This window comes from Marmota flaviventris, chromosome 4 (assembly GCF_047511675.1).
Source record: "Marmota flaviventris isolate mMarFla1 chromosome 4, mMarFla1.hap1, whole genome shotgun sequence".
NCBI classification, from domain to species: domain Eukaryota; kingdom Metazoa; phylum Chordata; class Mammalia; order Rodentia; family Sciuridae; genus Marmota; species Marmota flaviventris.
In genome coordinates, this window is record NC_092501.1 from 134,719,713 (window position 1) to 134,738,758 (window position 19,046).

The following is a 19,046-nucleotide window of genomic DNA, read 5'->3' on the forward strand; positions in this document are numbered from 1 at the left end:
AATCAGAGGAAAAATAATCTTGGCAGTGGCCCTATTTCGTAATACGTATTTAATTATTCCATTACTTTTGGATTAGTAATACTTGTTTCCAAGAGGGGAAGCTTTTGTCCAGTAATTATCAGAAGATGTGCTGCCTGGAGATCTTCAACATCATGTGAGGCATATAATGAAAAAGCCATACAGTGCAAATGTTTCTCCACCCTTTCTGTTCATTTCAAAAAGTTTAGGGAAACTTGCCGAAAGTAGATTTATGTTAATTCTATATATTCTTTGATATTTGAAAAAAAAGAAAGGAAATGGGAATCACCTCCCTTGGTTAGTAAGACTGCAAAGAAAATGTGACTTCTCCCCACATGCTTTGTCAGCAAGTTAGAATTCTGATTTCATATTTTATGTAAGTCATAAATCTATCCAGAATTTGTTTTTAATTCCACGCCCATTACCCCTTGGCAATGATCAAAAGTACTATCGTTTTTCTGGTGAAAACTAATAACCTTACAGTTCTGATGTGGACTAAAGGTGACAACTGTGATAAGATCAAATAATCACTTCATTGAGTACATGGACATATGCTCTGAATGGGATAGATGGCAGAGTAGTCCTTAAAACGACAGACAAAATCATTTTCAATAAAAATCCCTCTAAAGTACAAAAGAACAAAACTGAAATATGAACATTCAATGAGTCAGTTCTTCATGTAATTAAAGTAAATATCTTCCTTATTATGAGAAGATAAAGGAGTTCACTGTACTCAGTAAATATAACTAACCCAAACAGATTTTTTTGCTGGCAACTTGAAGTTGCTGATGCTTCTTGGAGAGAGTTCAGATTCTCAGGTTGATACACTGCTCCCTCCCACAACCCTGACATGTATATAAACTCTGAGCTCTCCAAAGCCCACTGCCAGTTCTCTTCGTGGACTAACTGCAATGGAGAGACTAAAAATGATTCTTTCCTTACCCATATTTTCTCTCTTCCTGCTCTTTGTTGTTAACCCTGCAGACACCAACGGTTATTATGACAAAGTTTTGGCTCACAGCCGAATCAGGGGCCGGGATCAGGGGTAAGTCAGTGGTTTGGTTTTATGAACTTTTTTTTTTTTCCTTTAGCTTGTTGTATGTGCAAGTATACATAAAATGTGCATATATGTATAAACTTTGGGGTGTTTTCTTTCTATTTATAAAGTGATAAGAAAAGGGAAATTTGAGTATTCTGTGATTTATGTATGCATTCTAAACTTTTAAAAGAATTACTGTCAAAATAAGATTTTTGTAATTACTTCTTAAGAGACATTATGTAATTTGAGTCTAATGAACAAAGTTTAACAGGACATTCCTTTAGTATTTCATTTGTGTTTTTATTTCCTTTCAAAGTTAAAGTCTCTATTTGTAGAGGCTACCATTATGTGAAGAGCTTTGAAATATCGCATGCGATGTTAGAGCAAATTTCATTTAAATTATGTATGAAAATTAAGTACTGAGTAATGTAACTAGTTCTCTGAACTCCTTGAAGTATTTTTTATTTGATAGGATGGAAGCAACTATAAAATAGCATTTTAAAACTTATTAACTTATTAAACATAATAGTAGACATAATTTAGTAACTTAACTGTTTATCTTTTTTTTTCTTATTTTAATGTGGATCTTGGCCCTGCTTCCTGTGCATCACAGGGATTTTTTTTTCATAATGTTCCAAGCTTCCTAGCCTTACAGTGGAAATAAAAATTACATTTCTATGAGAGGTTAAAAAGTAAAATAAAATTGTGGCTGAGAAGATTTAAATCTATTACTTCCACACAAAATAAATACATTTTCCTTTACTCAACCACATTGTTTAAAAGTTATTTTTAGTACTAATTTACTTCTGTAATTACCTAGAAAATTACAGAGTAAAATGTCTTTGTACAAAGGAAAACTTTGCCCCTTTTATTCTCTGATCTCTCATTGTCCCAGAGAGTCTTAAACACACCCTCATCCCCCAAATCAACACTTTGGGTCTAAAGCTGTCAGTGGATTATCCGTTGTTGAAAATAATAAGACATTGGCGCTGGGATTATGGCTCAGTGGTAGAGGACTCGCCTAGCACATGCAAGGCCCTGGGTTCAATCCTCAGCACCATATAAAAGTAAATAAAATAAAGGTATCGTGCCAACTACAACTAAAAAAATAAATATTAAAAAAAGAAAATAATAAGACACATAATAACAGAATTATGTTACACTTAATTCTGTTTGAGTATTCCTATTAGGTTAACTTTTTAAAATAGTGGTGTTTTACTCTGAGACTCTGAAATGTCTCTCTATCCCTCTCTCTCTCTCTTCCCCCGCCCCCTACTGGCTTCAGTTTTTCCAGTGATTTGGCAGAACTGGATCAGAAATTGGACTGGGACAAGGCTTAAGTCATATCTTTGACTATCAAATCCATGTATTGACCTTTTTTTTTTTAAACCATCTGACCTACATGTAACTATGAAATACCATTAAACTCTTTTTCCTTTTCTCTATCTTCCAGCCCAAATGTCTGCGCCCTTCAACAGATTTTAGGCACTAAAAAGAAATACTTCAGCTCTTGTAAGAACTGGTATCAAGGTGCCATCTGTGGAAAGAAAACGTGAGTCTCTTCTTTTTCATCATTTGCTCCTTTCAAAGACAACATGGCAGTGAGCATACCTTCTCTTGGGTATGCACACCATTCTTGAAAATAACTATCCAAATTTTGAGTTTTTTAAAGACATGGCAAGACATATATATATATATATATATATATATATATATATATAGAGAGAGAGAGAGAGAGAGAGAGAGAGAGAGAAACTTTTTCTGCATCTCCACCATTACACATGGAACTCAGATTTCTCCCTGAATTCACATGTCCTAGAGGCCAAGAGGAGGAGAAAAGGACAGCAATGTCATTTGTTATAGAAATCATCATGAGAAACTAACCATTGTTTCTACTCCTTTTTAATTCTCTTTGTTATTTTGACCTCTTTTATCTTAGGCAAGTTAGTCTCCATGCCTCAGTTTCCATATCTCATCAAAGTAAGTAGATCATAGCCAGGTGTGACAGTGCAAACTTGCAATCTCTCAGGAGGCTGAGGCAGGAGAATACCATCTCAAAGTCAGTCTCTGCAACCAGGAGAGATCTTGTCTCAAAATAAAAAATGAAAAAAAAAAAGATTAGAACCATTTGGTATGTATCTCAGTGGTAGAGCACCCCTGGGTTCAATCCCCATTACTGCAAAATAAATCAATAAATAAAATACAAGAACAAAGTGATTGAAATCATAAAGAGTTTTGAAGCAAAAATTAATGTATGCCTCCAGTTATTCATAAATTATCTAAAGAGCTCCAGTTTACCTGAGTTTTCATGAAGGCTTAAAGTTGGAAAGGACTTAACGTGTCATTTCTTCATTTAATCTATGGATTCCTAGCTCAAGCTGCCAGATCCTCGAGGTCTACAAAGCTGTGAGGGAAGTGCATTACTACATTTAATCCTTCAACAGTAAAAGATTACTCTCTTATGTATATATTTCACTGATTAAGTTAATTAAAAAAAAACATTATTTATCGCTTAGTAGACATGCTTCTTGGTTTATTATATCATAAATAGTGATAGGAAGAAAATTCTTGATGTATAAAATTTAAGAACTACTTGCAGGGTCCCAAGTCATCATTTTACAATTAAGAAGCAGGTTAATGGGTAGGATAAATTACTAAGTAAAAAAAAAAGGCAGGTGCGGGGGGGGGGGGGGCTTTGATGCTGTCCTTAGTCAAGAAAATACTGGAAATAGCTCTTCCACCTTCAGTGTGGGATGCCTTGAGAACTAAAGAACCTGCTTAGCACATCATGTTAAAATTCAGTTACCCTAAATAGAGTGGAAAATTTGGTTAAAACTTATTTCTAACCCAACACTATTGGTTCAAATATTAATATGGAATCACTTAACTTTCTGAATCTTTTTCTTGTGGAACATTGGTTTCTACCTTTATTATAGAGTTTCTGAGATGATAAGATGATGAAATGTGTAACAATAACTCCTAATGTAAGTTGTTCTTAAACTTAAACTATCTTAAATAAATGTGTGCGTGTGGATGGGAAAAACAGTTGTGACAAGATATCCACTTGAAATGGAAAGGGTTATCTTTATGTCCAAGCAAAATTCCTTTACACAAGGATATGACCTTAACTGTACTATATCATCTCCCCATGGTGATCAAGTCTAGAACACCACAGGATTTGGCTGCTAGTTTCCTGTTCATTGTCTTAATAGAGTCTCAACTGGATGTTATTTTTTGACCTAGACATTATTGCTCTTAGGTTGGAGACATCTGTTAGATGTGTGAGTCATTCACACAATTATAATGGAAGTTAGTGTTTACAATGATCTTCCTCCCCCAGGCTGCAAGCCAGACCCTCCTTGGGAACTCTAAAGCTCTGAATTTTCTTTGTTTTTTGTGTTCTTGGACATCATAAGACATATTTAGAATGCACACTAACTAGGAAAGAAAGGAAAATCTGCGTATTTAAGGAAAATCTTTATTACATCTTTCCTGGAAGTTGAGGAAGCCTTACTTTAATCATGTAAATATATTAAAGATGCCAAAATTTATAAAGAACAAAAGCCAAGACTCTTTCTTGCTTTCCATTGAGAGAGAAGAATCTTGCTTTGAAGGCTGACCTTTCACCAGAAATGTAACAGTGTCTCCTTTGTCCAAATACATTAGCTAATTTCCCTCAAGAAGCTTCATTTGCACAAACACATTTACATCTGTGCACTGAAATAAATGCAAATGCTAGTTTCATATAACCTAAGAAATCAATAAGATTGACAAGAAGAATGACTGGTTTGCCATCTGCTTGTTTGGCTCCAATTTTCCAGAGACATCTTTAAGACTTTATGAATCATTTGAGAAAAATGTTTACCTTCTGATTGAACAGTTGTTTGGGGAATTGGGGGGAAGTTAACTGACAAGTCTAATGAAGAGCATAAACTTCCTGGGTTTAAGATACTGGCCACGGTATATATTGGTTCTGTAATAAATTATTCTCTAGACACTCTTTATAGAATGTCAGTGACATTTTAAGTTGGCATTCCATGACATTTTAAATACTATTCAGTACATGAAGATAAATTTCCTGTGTTCCAAGTTGTGCATAGTAATATTTTCTTTTCTCTTCCCTTGTCCCACTGACCATATGGGAACATTGAGTTTTATGTAGTATAAATATTCTTTGGGGGAAAAAAAAAACACCTTTTTGTTTTAAAAATATCTACTCAGATAATCATGTTGTTAAACTATCAACTAAAATTAAATTCAACTGTTTTTGAAAAATTTTCCCATCTGGTTCATTAATTTTCTACACTAGGGCAGATCTTTGGGTTTTATTAGCATGTGTTGTTGAAATTTTTGTTATGTTAATTTTCTTTTCTATTCACTATTTACTTCAAGTCTCTAGACTAAGCACATCTGTATCTCATTATTTTATTCTATGCAATATGAGTTAAATATAAAGTATAAGCAAATTTAATCAACCCCTTGACATCCCAATATTTACATTTATTTATACAGAGACCCATGTAAATAAATCATTTTCATAGACCATATTAAGATTTTCATAAGATTACCACACAGTTCACATGTTTTCCCCATACCACTTATTCTTGAAATAATATTAAAATTAGTAATTTGAAATAAGCATTTTCCATTTTATTTTTTCATCTTCTTATCTATTAGTTTTCCTCAAGTCAATATTCTATACTAGAAAATTTTTTTTTCCCTTTGGTGGTGCTGGGGTTTGGACCAAGGACCTTGTGCATGCGAAGCAAGAACTCTACCATCTGAGCTATATCCCCAACCCCTTAGAAACTTTTAATTAACAAAATAGAGAAATAGGAACCCAAGTTCACAAATAATACAAAGCATGGGTAATTAATTAGTGAATTTATCTTCAATTTATATGTTTATATTTTTTCAGTTGTATAAGATGGTCTCTTCTGTTATTAAAAGTTGACTTCATGAAAATTTCCTTTCATGATTTTTATCATACTAAGTTTTTTATTCTTACAGTTGCCAAAATTTCTACTATATACGTCCAAATTCTATCAGTCCTTTTTACTTATTTAGTACAATTTTCATAGTAGATTAAAATAAATAATTAGTGTCTGAATTAGCTAAGTTATTTGGGGTATATTTTTGGTTGAAATTTCTGGATTTTGCCTTAATTATTGCTGTAGAAAGTAGCACACTTTGTAAACTTTGAACAGGGAAACATTTTCATGAATATTATATTCTAGCAACTTAAAAGAAATATTTATATCGTGTTTTCAAATTTGACAAAAATAAAAATAAATAGAAGATTTTAAAGATTATGTTTGCCATGATCAGATTAATAACTCTACTGACAATTCAAACCAAACAATAGCATTATTTATTCTAGTTAGAAATGAGGTGGACTTTTATGGATCAGAATGGGTTAATATATAGTTTTTCTATTGTTTCTATGAGCCTTATACTAATGAACATTTTTAGTTAGTTGTAGTATACAAAATAATTCCAAAATCACTTTTATTTGAGATTCACAACTACCTTGTGAGTAAGTATTGTTGCCTCCATGTCCATGTTAAATATCTGGGGAATCTACAGTGCTAATTTATCAAATGATTTGCCTGAGGTCATATATCTACCAAGTAGTAAAACCGGGTCACAAATTTTGTTCTTTTGAATCAAGATTGCAGACTTTTCCACAGTGCTGTGAGACTGTAGAAAACAGTCAAACTAATATACATATATTGATGCAGGGAAACTAATATACATATATTGATGCAGGGGTTGTGGTTTCTAGACTTAATAAATTGTGACAGTGACACATTTTGCCAAGATTACATCACAATATATCCTATGCAGTTCTCTATTTTAATATTAATTTTCTTCCAATGCACAGGACAGTGTTATATGAATGTTGCCCTGGTTACATGAGAATGGAAGGAATGAAAGGCTGCCCAGCAGGTAAATTCTAAATTAATTGTAATGAATTAAATGAGGAATCTGTCTTCTGCAAGAAAGAAACATTTGAGAAAGCTTTTGGAGAAGTGGTACATTGGGCTGGAGATATAGCTCAGTTGGAAAACTACATGCCTCACATCCCCAAAGTCCTGGATTCAAATCTAGCATCATAAAAACAAAAAAAGAAAGAAACAAAGAGAGAGAGAGAGAGAGAGAGAGAGAGAGAGAGATGATGTGTGTGTTTTCTTAGCACCATTGTTAAACCAACATATGTTATTCATATCTTTGTGCTAATGATGAATTTATCATAGAAATATAATAGTAAAATATTCTTCTCATGGACTGGATACTGGACAATATAATAGAAGCTAGTCATTAATTTAAATTAATTAAACGTCCCCTGAAGTACAAAAATCGCCTTTTGGAACTTGTTTAGAAACATGATACTCATTGCTTAGCAAGGCAACATCTTCTGTAGTTGAAAAGCTTTGACTTCATGATGTTCTTTAAAGGGAAAATTAGTTTCTAATAACTGCCAACTAGAGTAAACATAGTTCATCTATTTTTTCTTTGAAATGTCTGACAGTCAGATATTTACTTATAATCATCACATTATTTCTCTAGCAGTCCTCTCTTTCTCAAAAAAATGTTCTCTTCTCTGAGTTAATAATACTCATCCTTTAATGTGCATAAACTTTGCACTGTAGATTGTCTATAGGTAGATACACATGAGAGTGAGAGGTCCAAAGTTTCAGTTACATTAAAGAACTGGGACCCATAGACTGCAGGATACTGCTTTGGAACTGTATTCAGTCCAGGTGGATCTCCTTGTGGGGAGAATACCAAGACAAGCACCTCATCTTCCAAGACCCTGCATGTCAGCTCAAGTCATTGGTGACTCATATCATATGATTAGCACATACTGAATATGTGATCAATTAAGAATAATTCCGGGTTATTTTACATGAGTATCATCAAGACAAGTCTCCTTAGGGTTTATTTTTTCAGTTTAGGCATAGGACTAACATAGAACCCTGTTAAATATAACTTTATTCATTTTGACTCAGTTCTTCCACTTTGCTTGAGATCTTTTTAGATCCTGGTTTTATACTTTATTAATTTTGTCACCACTTCTTGGGATCTTCACAAATGTAATAACCGTTTTTCTATGATAACATCTAAATTATAATAATTTTCAAATCACATAGTGTCAGAAAAGTAAGTTGACTACATATTACTAGATAAATATTGTTGGGTTTATGTTCATACATGAATCTTTCTTCTGAAATTCAGGAAAGCATTAGTTACTTTGTTCTGTCCCCTAACTGAAATTATCATGAAGACAAGTAGGTCTTTTAGCAGCCCTAACCTATAAAAATTGTAGATTTAAATAACAATATCATACAGTTTAGGGCTTCAAAACAACATTATATAAATTATTATCTTTTCCATTCTTAGTAGAAAGTGAAGAGCATCTTTTTTCAATAAAATCATCAGATATGTTCTGATAATTATGATTGAGCTATTACTGATATAGGATAGCAAGAATGAAACCCAAATAGACTAAATGTTAATCCAAGATAATAGTTTAAAAACCATTTTCCATCAACACAATGGATACATGAAAAAATACTTTCAAATAATATTTTATTATTTAGCATTCAAAAGATAATATTCATGTAAAATTGAGAATTCATGGAACTTATTTCTAAAATTATTCATTAAATACATTGGGGAACTTAGTGAAAAGATTAATTGATTGTGAAACAGTGTTCTGGAAATATTAACCTGAGTACTTACTCATTTCTTGACTATTTCAGTTATGCCTATTGACCATGTTTATGGCACACTGGGCATAGTAGGAGCCACCACCACCCAGCATTATTCTGATGTCTCAAAACTAAGAGAAGAGATCGAAGGAAAAGGATCATTCACTTACTTCGCACCGAGTAATGAGGCTTGGGACAACTTGGATCCTGTAATTCATTTTTTAAATTTTTTTGCTGTTATTATTTCATTTTAACTAACTAGCTTGAATATTAATAAAATATATATTTTCTATTGGACATTTATGAGGATATAGAAAATATTGAGTCACTGAAAGAAGGTATTTATTTTCATACATCAATAAATGGAATTGATTCCCCAGCAGACTTACAGATTGATCCATACAAAGAGAAAACAAGAATGAACTGAGAGGGCACTTATTATTGTTCTATTTTACTCCTTTCCTCTTACCATTTTGGCTGTGGAAAAACACATGTAATTTTAGATTATGTAGTCAATAGAAAGGTAAGTTAAGAAGCCAAGTGAAATTTAAAATCTGTTCTAAGCTATATTACATAGCTATATTTTATTATGTATGTTTAATTATATTCAAATATACATAGCTATTCAGAGATTGTGAAATTTGTAAAAATGCATATGGATATTTAAATGAAGTATTATAAAAATACATTTAATTTTCAGACTTTGTACACAGTCTAATTTACAACATTTGGGTTATGATTCCATTTTTAAATTTGTAAAATTGGAATAGAAGTATACCCTTATCTTCTACTTGATAGGAAAATGAGTTGATAATTCCTACTGTAGTCAAATATACTTAACTAAAATGGAGGTATGTACTCATAGCTGTTGTCTTGCTACAAGAGCTGAGACTGTTTGGATTATAGAAGGCTCTCTTGTGGTCCTTCTCCACGTCTCAACCACCTCTTTATTTCCTGTTGAAGATTCCTTTTCTTCCTTGCCTTAAGAATGGAACTTATAAAAACCTTTTCTAGGAACTGAACTCTGCCCTTTATCTGAACTTCTGATGACTCCAACTCACTATAGATCATAGCCAAGAAATCTGTGTTTCCAGTGTTAATTTCTCCTTGGAACACCACTAGAGTATTTCTAATATTACTCTTAATATTTTTTCTTGGTTATACTATCTGCATATTTAAACAGAAAATATCCAAACTATATGCCATTTTTTCCTCTCTATCATAAATAATTGCTTTTTGGCTGCCTATTCCCCATAATTGACAGTACCAATCTCAAGGTTCAGACTTGAAAATCATAAGTTATCTTTACCTCTCCTCCTTCCAATTCTACTATCAATCAACCACATTTATTTTCCATCTGAAGTAATCCTCATAACTAATACTCTAATTTCTGCTGTGCCTTCCCTCTAGATTGACCTTCCTAAAGCCTAGTTCTAATTCCAAAGTCAAAATTTTTCAGTAGTTCCGCATTGCCAGTTTAAAAAATGGCATGGTTATCCCTTTAATGTCCTTATTCAGACATTAAAATCCTTTTTATTATCATACCACATGCATTTCTAAATGTCTTAATATTATCTGGGAAACATAAAAGTATGTTAACGAAACCGGTCCTTGCTCTCAATATTCACCTTCTGTTAGCTGCTGAATGACCAACAAGTCTCATCTTTTCTTCCATGTCTCTCTCCAAATCACTTTAAGAACAGTGGCATTTCTCACTGGACCCCTGAAAATATTTTTTTCCTTATATACTAAATATAGCTATAATTATCTTTACCTATTGTAATATAAGTCCCATTAAGGTTGAGATTTTGCTTTATTGTATTTCCTTTAACATCAATTACAATGCAATAGATTAAATGGTAGAGGGGGGTCAAATTCTTGAATTTGTTATATAATAAATAAAATCCTTATTAAAAATCAAGTATTGAATACAAATATAATGTCATCTTGAGTTTTACCCACCTAAAGTATTTTAAATATCTGATAATTCCCATTAGGTCTTCAATTTATATCATGATCGTTTCTTCATTAGCATATTCACTTAAAATTTGTGTTTTGTCTCTAAAAATACACAAGCACTCTATCAGATTCAGGATCCTTAACTGAATATTCGTACCTATAAAATTTCTTAATAAGATTGTAATGTTAAGTTACTTATTTCACTTTTGTGTAACCAATTAATAATGCAATAAGAAAGTAATGAGAGTAAAAAGTGATCATAAGAATTTCAATAATGAACCACAATAAAATAAATTTCTGTCATTTCAATCTTTCCTAGGATATCCGTAGAGGTTTGGAGAACAATGTAAATGTTGAATTGTTGAATGCTTTGCATAGCCACATGGTTAATAAGAGGATGTTGACCAAGGACTTAAAAAATGGCATGGTTATCCCTTCAATGTACAACAATTTGGGGCTTTTCATTAACCATTATCCTAATGGGGTAAGTTTCATTTATAAATAAAGTGCATTTCTGGGCCATGTCTCTCTTAATCTTGTCTGTACATTTTATATAATATTAAAAGAAATAGTAAAATGTTAGTGAGAATAATATAAATGCATGCATCATAACTTTCCTCAGATCTATGGCATGTAAATTTTCAATCCAGTTACTATTTTCTACTAATGATAATGAAACATAAAATACATTGGCAGTTCATTAACCAGTCAACTTAGATTTCATAAAATAGGAGAGTTTAGTAGTTGATATGTTTAAAATATTTTTTATAGATAGCAAAAAGGATACAGAGAATGGGTGTTCTTTTATTACTCTCTGGCTATGATGCCATTGAGATCCTTGTGTGTTTGGATAGATTTTATGGGAAGCTGCCAACAGGGCTATATAATTTTCCTATGGTTACATTCCCAGGGACAAAATGAGTTAGTGATAAACAAAACTTAGGTAGTCATTATAATAGAAATGGCTATATTTTTGCAATAATGATTTGTTTCATTTTCTCAGAACTTATTTTAAGACTAATTAGATTTCTTTATATAATTCATTGACCTCCATTAGAAATAATTTAGCTATATGTATGAAAGAGAAAATAAGCAATAATTCAAATTTTAAAAAATGCTTTGCTTTGCCTTATGTTTCCAGATACAAGATGTGTAACTAACCCGGGTTCTGAACTGGTTCTATTTTCTCTTTCAGTTTGATTTTTAAATATTTTGTTCTTCCACAGCATTTACATTCAGAGTATAGGCCCCTTCATCTTCCATATAATAGAATAAATGAAACCTATAATGGGCTTGTGGTCTCAGTGGTCAGTGGATGACTCTGATTTCAGTTTTCTGATATTCCCTATAATTATAGGTTGTCACTGTTAACTGTGCTCGAATCATCCATGGGAACCAGATTGCCACAAATGGTGTTGTACACGTCATTGACCGTGTCCTTACACAAATTGGTACTTCAATTCAAGACTTCATTGAAGCGGAAGATGACCTTTCATCTTTTAGAGTAAGTACAAGAGCAGATTCTTCTGGATCATTGAAATCCCTCCTCTTTCCCTGTCAAAATTCAACAACAGTAAAAAAGCTATTAAACAAACCTGGCAGAAATGTAACTATATTTCATGAGATTAAACTGTTTTAATTTTATGCAGGAGAAATCATTTCATATGAAGTAATATTAATGTGGACATGATTGATAAAGAATGATTAGTTCTGTGACTGTATTGTATTAAGTGCATTTAGACTGTGTCCATCTCAGTTATTGTATGTACTTCTGGATATTGCTATAGTCACACAAACACTGGCAGAATTCCATTCTGGCAGACACTGTTTGAAGAAAGTTGGAAAAGATATAACTGGTTGTGCCAAAAGTAATGTTTTAAAGGTCTAGCAAGAACAAACTTCTTAAGGGAAGAAATCAACTCCCTCATGTCAGCCTAGTCTAAGTGTGTTGTAATTTTCCTCTGGTAGACCTTTGCAATGTGTCATCCTCCGAAAAACACATTTATGTTTCAGGCAGCTGCCATTACATCTGACTTACTGGAGGCCCTTGGAAGAGATGGTCACTTCACCCTCTTTGCTCCTACCAATGAGGCTTTTGAGAAACTCCCACGAGGCGTCCTAGAAAGGATCATGGGAGACAAAGTGGCTTTTGAAGGTACCATATTCCTCTCTGAAAAGTCCCCCAGAACTTTGGGAAGGCAACAAAATAAAAAGTAAAAAAATTGTTCTTGCCAGTAATATAAAGTTTGATAAGAAAAGACAAAGAAACATTTTATTCTGAGGTGCACTATATAACATTTTTTTAAAAAGTTCCTGAAAGCATAGGCAGAATAAAATTCTTAAATAATAAAAAGTGTCTTTAAGGTTACATCCTCTTGTGCTGCTTTCAAGAAGGTTATAGCCTCTTGTGCTGCTTTCAAGTAAATAAGTAGCAGACAAAAAGGAAAGTTTGGCCAGTGTTGAAAAGAAATATTAGATCATCAGCTTTCATTTATACACACACACACACACACACACACACATTATGTTGTGCTTTTAATTCTAAATGTATGCTAAAAGGTATATTTGAGCTGAGAAAATTACTGGTTCACTACTTATTGACACCCAGAAGAATCTGGTTTCTTTCCAGTTGTCCTTTCTGTGATCAAAAAGAGTATACATTATGCTAGCATATTCCATACACCCAGCTTATCCCAAAATACATTTAATGGATGTAAGATGAGGAATTTTGAGGTCAACATAGTTGAAGTATAGATTGCTCTAGATATCCTTCAGGAAATCATTTTTATTTTGGAACTTCCTGGATGTTGTCTTTAGGGAATTATTTGTCTTCTCCTCAGCCCCCATCAACCTCATAACAAATTAAGGAAAGACATTCTACTGGGAGCAGCTCATACCAGATGCTGCCTGGGTATTTCAGCAAAGATATCACTAACAAATAACTTCACAAGTCTTCCAAAAGGGCTGATTTTTTTTTCTCGCCTTCACATCAAGAATTACTTTCTTATGACAGTTGGAACTAAATCTACCACACTTTCTAGTACCACAAAAATCATTTCTGAAGCTGATTTTCTCTTCTTCCTACTGTGTATGTTTATGTTCCTAAAAACATAAACAGTTAGGATTTTAAAATCTGCAGTCAATCCTTAGGACTTACATTTGTGTTCTATTTCTTAGGCATATTTAATTCCACTCTGAAGCACATATTTTAAGGGTCAAATGCTATTTCCTTTGATACGAGCGCTTGCTTTTTTATTTTGCCCCCCAGCTCTCATGAAGTACCACATTTTGAATACCCTCCAATGTTCTGAGGCTATTACGGGAGGAGCTGTGTTTGAGACCATGGAAGGAAATACAATTGAGATAGGATGTGAAGGAGACAGCATAACAATAAATGGAGTCAAAATGGTGAACAAAAAAGATATTGTAACAAATAATGGTGTGATTCATTTGATCGATGAGGTCCTCATTCCTGATTCTGGTAAGCATCGGTTTCATGATTTTTTTTTTTTTTACTTAGTATTATTCCTCAAGAAAAATGAGTAAGACCAGCAGCTTGGGAAGCTAGATAGGAGGATCACAAGTTCAAAGCCAGCCTCAGCAAAAGCAAGGTGCTAAGCAACTCAGTGAGACCCTGTCTATAAATAAAATACAAAATAGGAAATAGGGAGGTGGCTCAGTGGTTGAGTGCCTCTGGGTTCAATCCATGGTACAAAAAAAAAAAAAGTAAGAGTAAGTTCATGAAAAATAAACATGCAGCATAAAGAATGGCATAAGAAGCACAAACAAAATGAAGAGTGAGCTAGCCAAGTACCAAGTAAGTAGATGAGTAGTCATGGGCATTCCATGAATATGACTTTGCCATTCCAGGGTGTCTGACATCCAATATTTGTAAGGGTTCTCACTGAGCCAGGTTTTTCTTTGAAACAAAAGGAAAGGTATAACTAAATGGTCAGCTTTGGATAAAGAGAAAAACTGTTGGACTTTCAAGTGGAGAACAAGATGAGCGTTGAGCAATAGAGAATTAAAGAAACTGTTGTAGGAAGTCAGGAAGAAAATTCACTTCTGAAATTCTTTGTGGTTATCAACCCCCAAAATGGAAACTAGAACCTTCTTACTAGGAAAGGGCTGGATGTCTTACTAGATTGACATTGCAGTAAATAGCTTGCAATATTAGAAAAGAGCCAAGGATTGATTTACTAATCTCGTTACAACGATAATAACAATGATGACATTGTTGGGACGCTGATGGTTTATTTTACAGCCAAACAAGTTATTGAGCTGGCTGGAAAACAGCAAACCACTTTCACAGACCTTGTGGCCCAATTAGGCTTGGCATCCTCTCTGAAGCCAGATGGAGAGTACACTTTGTTGGCACCTGTGAACAATGCCTTTTCTGGTATGTACTGGACACTAATGTTCTTGCTCTTCACCCTCCCCCATAGACCTTTCTACTGCTTCACCATGATTTGCAATAACAAATAATACATGTTTTACGAGATGCTGATTAGTTTTTGTATTGGTTACATATACAACATGTTAGCTCTACACTGTCTAAAGTAAAAAATTCTTCACTTCAAAACATTTCATTATGATAGATAACAGCATGCAGGGAATGGAAGCTTTGATATAAAGTATTCAGTTAATCTGTGAATCTAATAACATTCCCAGTACACATAAGGATGCATTAATAGATTAAAGAAAACTACACATTATTTGTTTATTTGACACCAACATAAAAATATTTAGAGATAAAATTGATGTCTTTTGCATCCCAGAATTTGGAAAGCATGGCTGTCAGATTATGAATAAACACAAATAAGAGACTATTATGCACTTCTATATCATGGTGTAAAATATTATACGTTTTTCACCTAGTGGTTGTTATTTAACAACAATGTTTAGATTAATGGAAACGGCCACTTTTTTCAGAAAAATGATTTCATGAAGAAATATTTAAATTGTTAGGTAAAATTTAGTAATTTAAAAGTTGCACTTTTGATATTATTTTCAACTAGTAAATTATAATGTAGAAAATTATTAATTAGAAAAAAATATAATTCCTAGATATATTACTTTTCCACTTCCTTTGTAATAATAATGCCCATATGTTTTGACATTGACACACTTTTAAAAGAGTTTATGTTCTGTTATTTTTCTTCCCAATATAAATATCAATTTACAATCAGGTGCAGTGGTGCATTCCTATAATCCCAGCCACTCAGGAGGCTGAGGCAGAAGTATGACAAGTTCAAGGCTAGCTTCAGTAACTTAACAACCCTGTCTCAAAGTTAAAAAAAGGATTGGTAATTTAGTTCAGTGGTAAACTGCCCTGAGTTCGATACCTAGTACAAAATAATTTTTTAAAACAATGGATTCACAAATAATTCATTAATAGTCATTCATATGACTAATGGATATCTAATTGTCAGAAAAACTTTGGCCACTATAAGGGTTTAGCTTTGTACAGTGACCACCATAAACGTATGCAGCCTTTGCAGCAATGAAGTTCATTGTCCTGAACTGCTTAGAATCACATTAATAATCTTTTGATGCAATAGGCCATAGAGTCTCTACTTGGTAATTGAATTGCTTGCCTTGCACATTTAGTCAACTCAAATAATGACTATAGGATTCACATTAATAGTATCAGAAGTTATTCATTTTCACGTTTTTCTCTTATCAGGAGAAATATAAAGGTTTTCCATATAAAATAATGATTTTTCTTAATGAATTTATTTATAGATGACACTCTGAGCATGGATCAGCGCCTTCTTAAATTAATTCTGCAGAATCACATATTGAAAGTAAAAGTTGGCCTTAATGAGCTTTACAATGGACAGATACTCGAGACCATTGGAGGCAAACAACTCAGAGTCTTTGTGTATCGCACAGTAAGTGAATCAGAACAAGATCAAAATCTACATTGGCCTAAACATCAAATTGCATGTGGTCAAAAGAATGTAGTTATAACAAATGTTTTCCAGAATTTTATGAATTCAATTTTAATAGTAAATATTCATAGGAAAATCAGGAAATGGGATCTAGGTAGCATGGGTAAAAAAAAATTGTGATGAAAATATACCAAAAGACCTATGTATTAATAACTCTGATAATTTCCATTTGTTTCATTAAATAAATGACTTTATGTTCTAAAAATCAAATTATTTTAAATACTAAGAAAGCACTAAAAGTCACCCTTAAGTAAGTGTTTGGTATGTAGAGTACTTTATAATTTACAAAGATCTTTGTATATAGAATAAAAAAATATGGAATAATGTTTTATAGTAAATATCATTCAAGAATTAAATCGTTTTTTAACAACTGTCAAGATAAATTTTTATAGATACATAGAATTTTCTGGACTCTATAAAATGATTCTAAAATGCATTTATCAACAGGAAAATTTCTAGAAATAATTCTTATTAAAGTTACAGTGCAACCAGTGGAACTGTTCTCTTTCCAACCAGGGAATGTTTGCAGTTACAACAAAAAGGTCTCAAAGGAAATCAAGCATTACCTAGAACTGAGTTAGACACAGCAGCTGCTTACCTTAGATCCATAATTTCGAGGCACACTTTTTAAATCACACAGTAAACACCCTTCACTTTGAATGACACATATACACAAATCACATTTATTCAAGAAACTATAAATGAATCAATGATTTGACTTGTAATTCATTGAGTCTTACAGTCAAGAATTTTTAGTAAATATCTGTGAAGATAACAAGAGGCATTAAAATAAAAAAAAAACTGTATGGTTATTATTGACCTAAAGAGGGTCTAGGGAAATAGAACTTGGAAAGTAGGAGTGAAATTGTATGGAATTTTTGCAATTCACTGACAAAACTGTCTGCCTGATGTTTAGGATAATTTGACTAGTATAAAACACGTCACAGCATTAGAAGTCATGAATTGAAAACAGAGGAGAGAAACATTTTTCTCTGGCTTCATGGGTCAAGGGACCTCTCAGAAGGGCCAGTCCAAAAATATAAGCACATAGCTATATCAAATGGAAAATTTCAAGCAATGGAAAGGACATCATGTATCTTTCTTTGCTCTGTTAGTCTGTCTGCATTGAAAATTCATGCATGGTGAGAGGAAGCAAGCAAGGAAGAAATGGTGCCATTCACATATTCCGAGAGATCATCCAGCCTGCAGAGAAATCCCTCCATGAAAAACTAAAGCAAGATAAACGCTTTAGGTAAGCTTATTAGTGGTACCTCCACAAAAGAATGAGAGGTACCTGCATATTTTTATTTGACAATCCCCAAAAGCAGTCAGTTTCCTGTATTTCTAAGAATATAATTTAAAATGACAAGTCCATATAAATATTTTCAAAATTAATGTTTTTCCACATTTATATTTGTACAATATAGTTGTACATATTCATGGGACTTGTTATATATTTGTACATGCACACAATTTAACAGTATAATTTGGCCAATATTTTAAATGCTATTTAATATGGTACACTATATGACTGATGAATGAAAAAAATCAAGTCTACCGAACAACTCCTTGGAAATTTTCTTATGATTAAGTTTATTAAAAATAATAGTATAGGGCTTAGTGGCAGAGCTCTTGCCTCACACCTCACGTGTATAAAACTCTGGGTTCAATCCCCAACAGTGCGCGCACACACACACACACACATACACATACACACACACACAAAATGAAAGTATACACTAGCAAATAGAATTTTATAGAATATTAAATGAAAAATTCTATTTCATTATAAAACGTGATGTTGACAAGTTTTATAAGATAAAAACAGTTGAGGAAATTCAAAACTAATGTTGTACATTTTAATCATTTCTCCGTGATAAAGCTTTCTTCACAGCTAAATTGTCTTTGAAACTTGAAAATGTAAGATGTTTCTCTTTATTTCTACAATATGAATTAAATTCTAGTCTTTGTATTGTGGATGAACCTACCTAAAGCTAAGTCTAGCTTAACAAATATACTTGCTTCCTGCGTAGCATCTTCCTCAGCCTACTTGAAGCTGCAGACTTGAGAGATCTCCTGACACAACCTGGAGATTGGACCTTATTTGCTCCAACCAACGAAGCCTTCAAAGGAATGACCAATGAAGAAAAGGAAATTCTGATCAGTGAGTAGAAGTCGATGCCAGATATTTATCCTTTCATTTCTGGATCTCAGTTGTTCTTCAAGCTTATTCTTCCTTACTAAAGAAGATGGCTCTTCTTTAGTATTCATGGCAAGCTTTAGTTTTCTCTAATTCAGCTTGGGAAGTACAGAGGATCATTCATTAATGTTCTTAAACTTCTTACTTTTGTGTTGCTATTA

At 32.9% G+C, this 19,046-nt stretch overlaps 1 protein-coding gene across 3 annotated transcripts in view; it reads left to right on the forward strand.

The window, feature by feature from the left end:
- The first annotated feature begins 861 nt into the window (after positions 1-861).
- Positions 862-19,046, forward strand: part of Postn (periostin) — a 32,932-nt gene continuing 14,747 nt past the window's right edge. Inside the window, exons 1-12 of one of the 3 annotated variants that reach the window (XM_071611534.1) lie at positions 862-1,063; positions 2,511-2,609; positions 6,942-7,006; positions 8,824-8,981; positions 11,051-11,215; positions 12,089-12,235; positions 12,745-12,886; positions 14,000-14,212; positions 14,996-15,130; positions 16,477-16,625; positions 17,801-17,937; positions 18,719-18,849. In XM_071611534.1, coding sequence (XP_071467635.1) covers positions 930-1,063; positions 2,511-2,609; positions 6,942-7,006; positions 8,824-8,981; positions 11,051-11,215; positions 12,089-12,235; positions 12,745-12,886; positions 14,000-14,212; positions 14,996-15,130; positions 16,477-16,625; positions 17,801-17,937; positions 18,719-18,849 — 1,675 coding nt within the window. In that variant the 5' untranslated portion in view covers positions 862-929. The remainder of the gene's footprint in view (positions 1,064-2,510; positions 2,610-6,941; positions 7,007-8,823; positions 8,982-11,050; positions 11,216-12,088; positions 12,236-12,744; positions 12,887-13,999; positions 14,213-14,995; positions 15,131-16,476; positions 16,626-17,800; positions 17,938-18,718; positions 18,850-19,046) is intronic. The other 2 variants (XM_071611533.1, XM_027928907.3) reach the window with 2 other exon arrangements.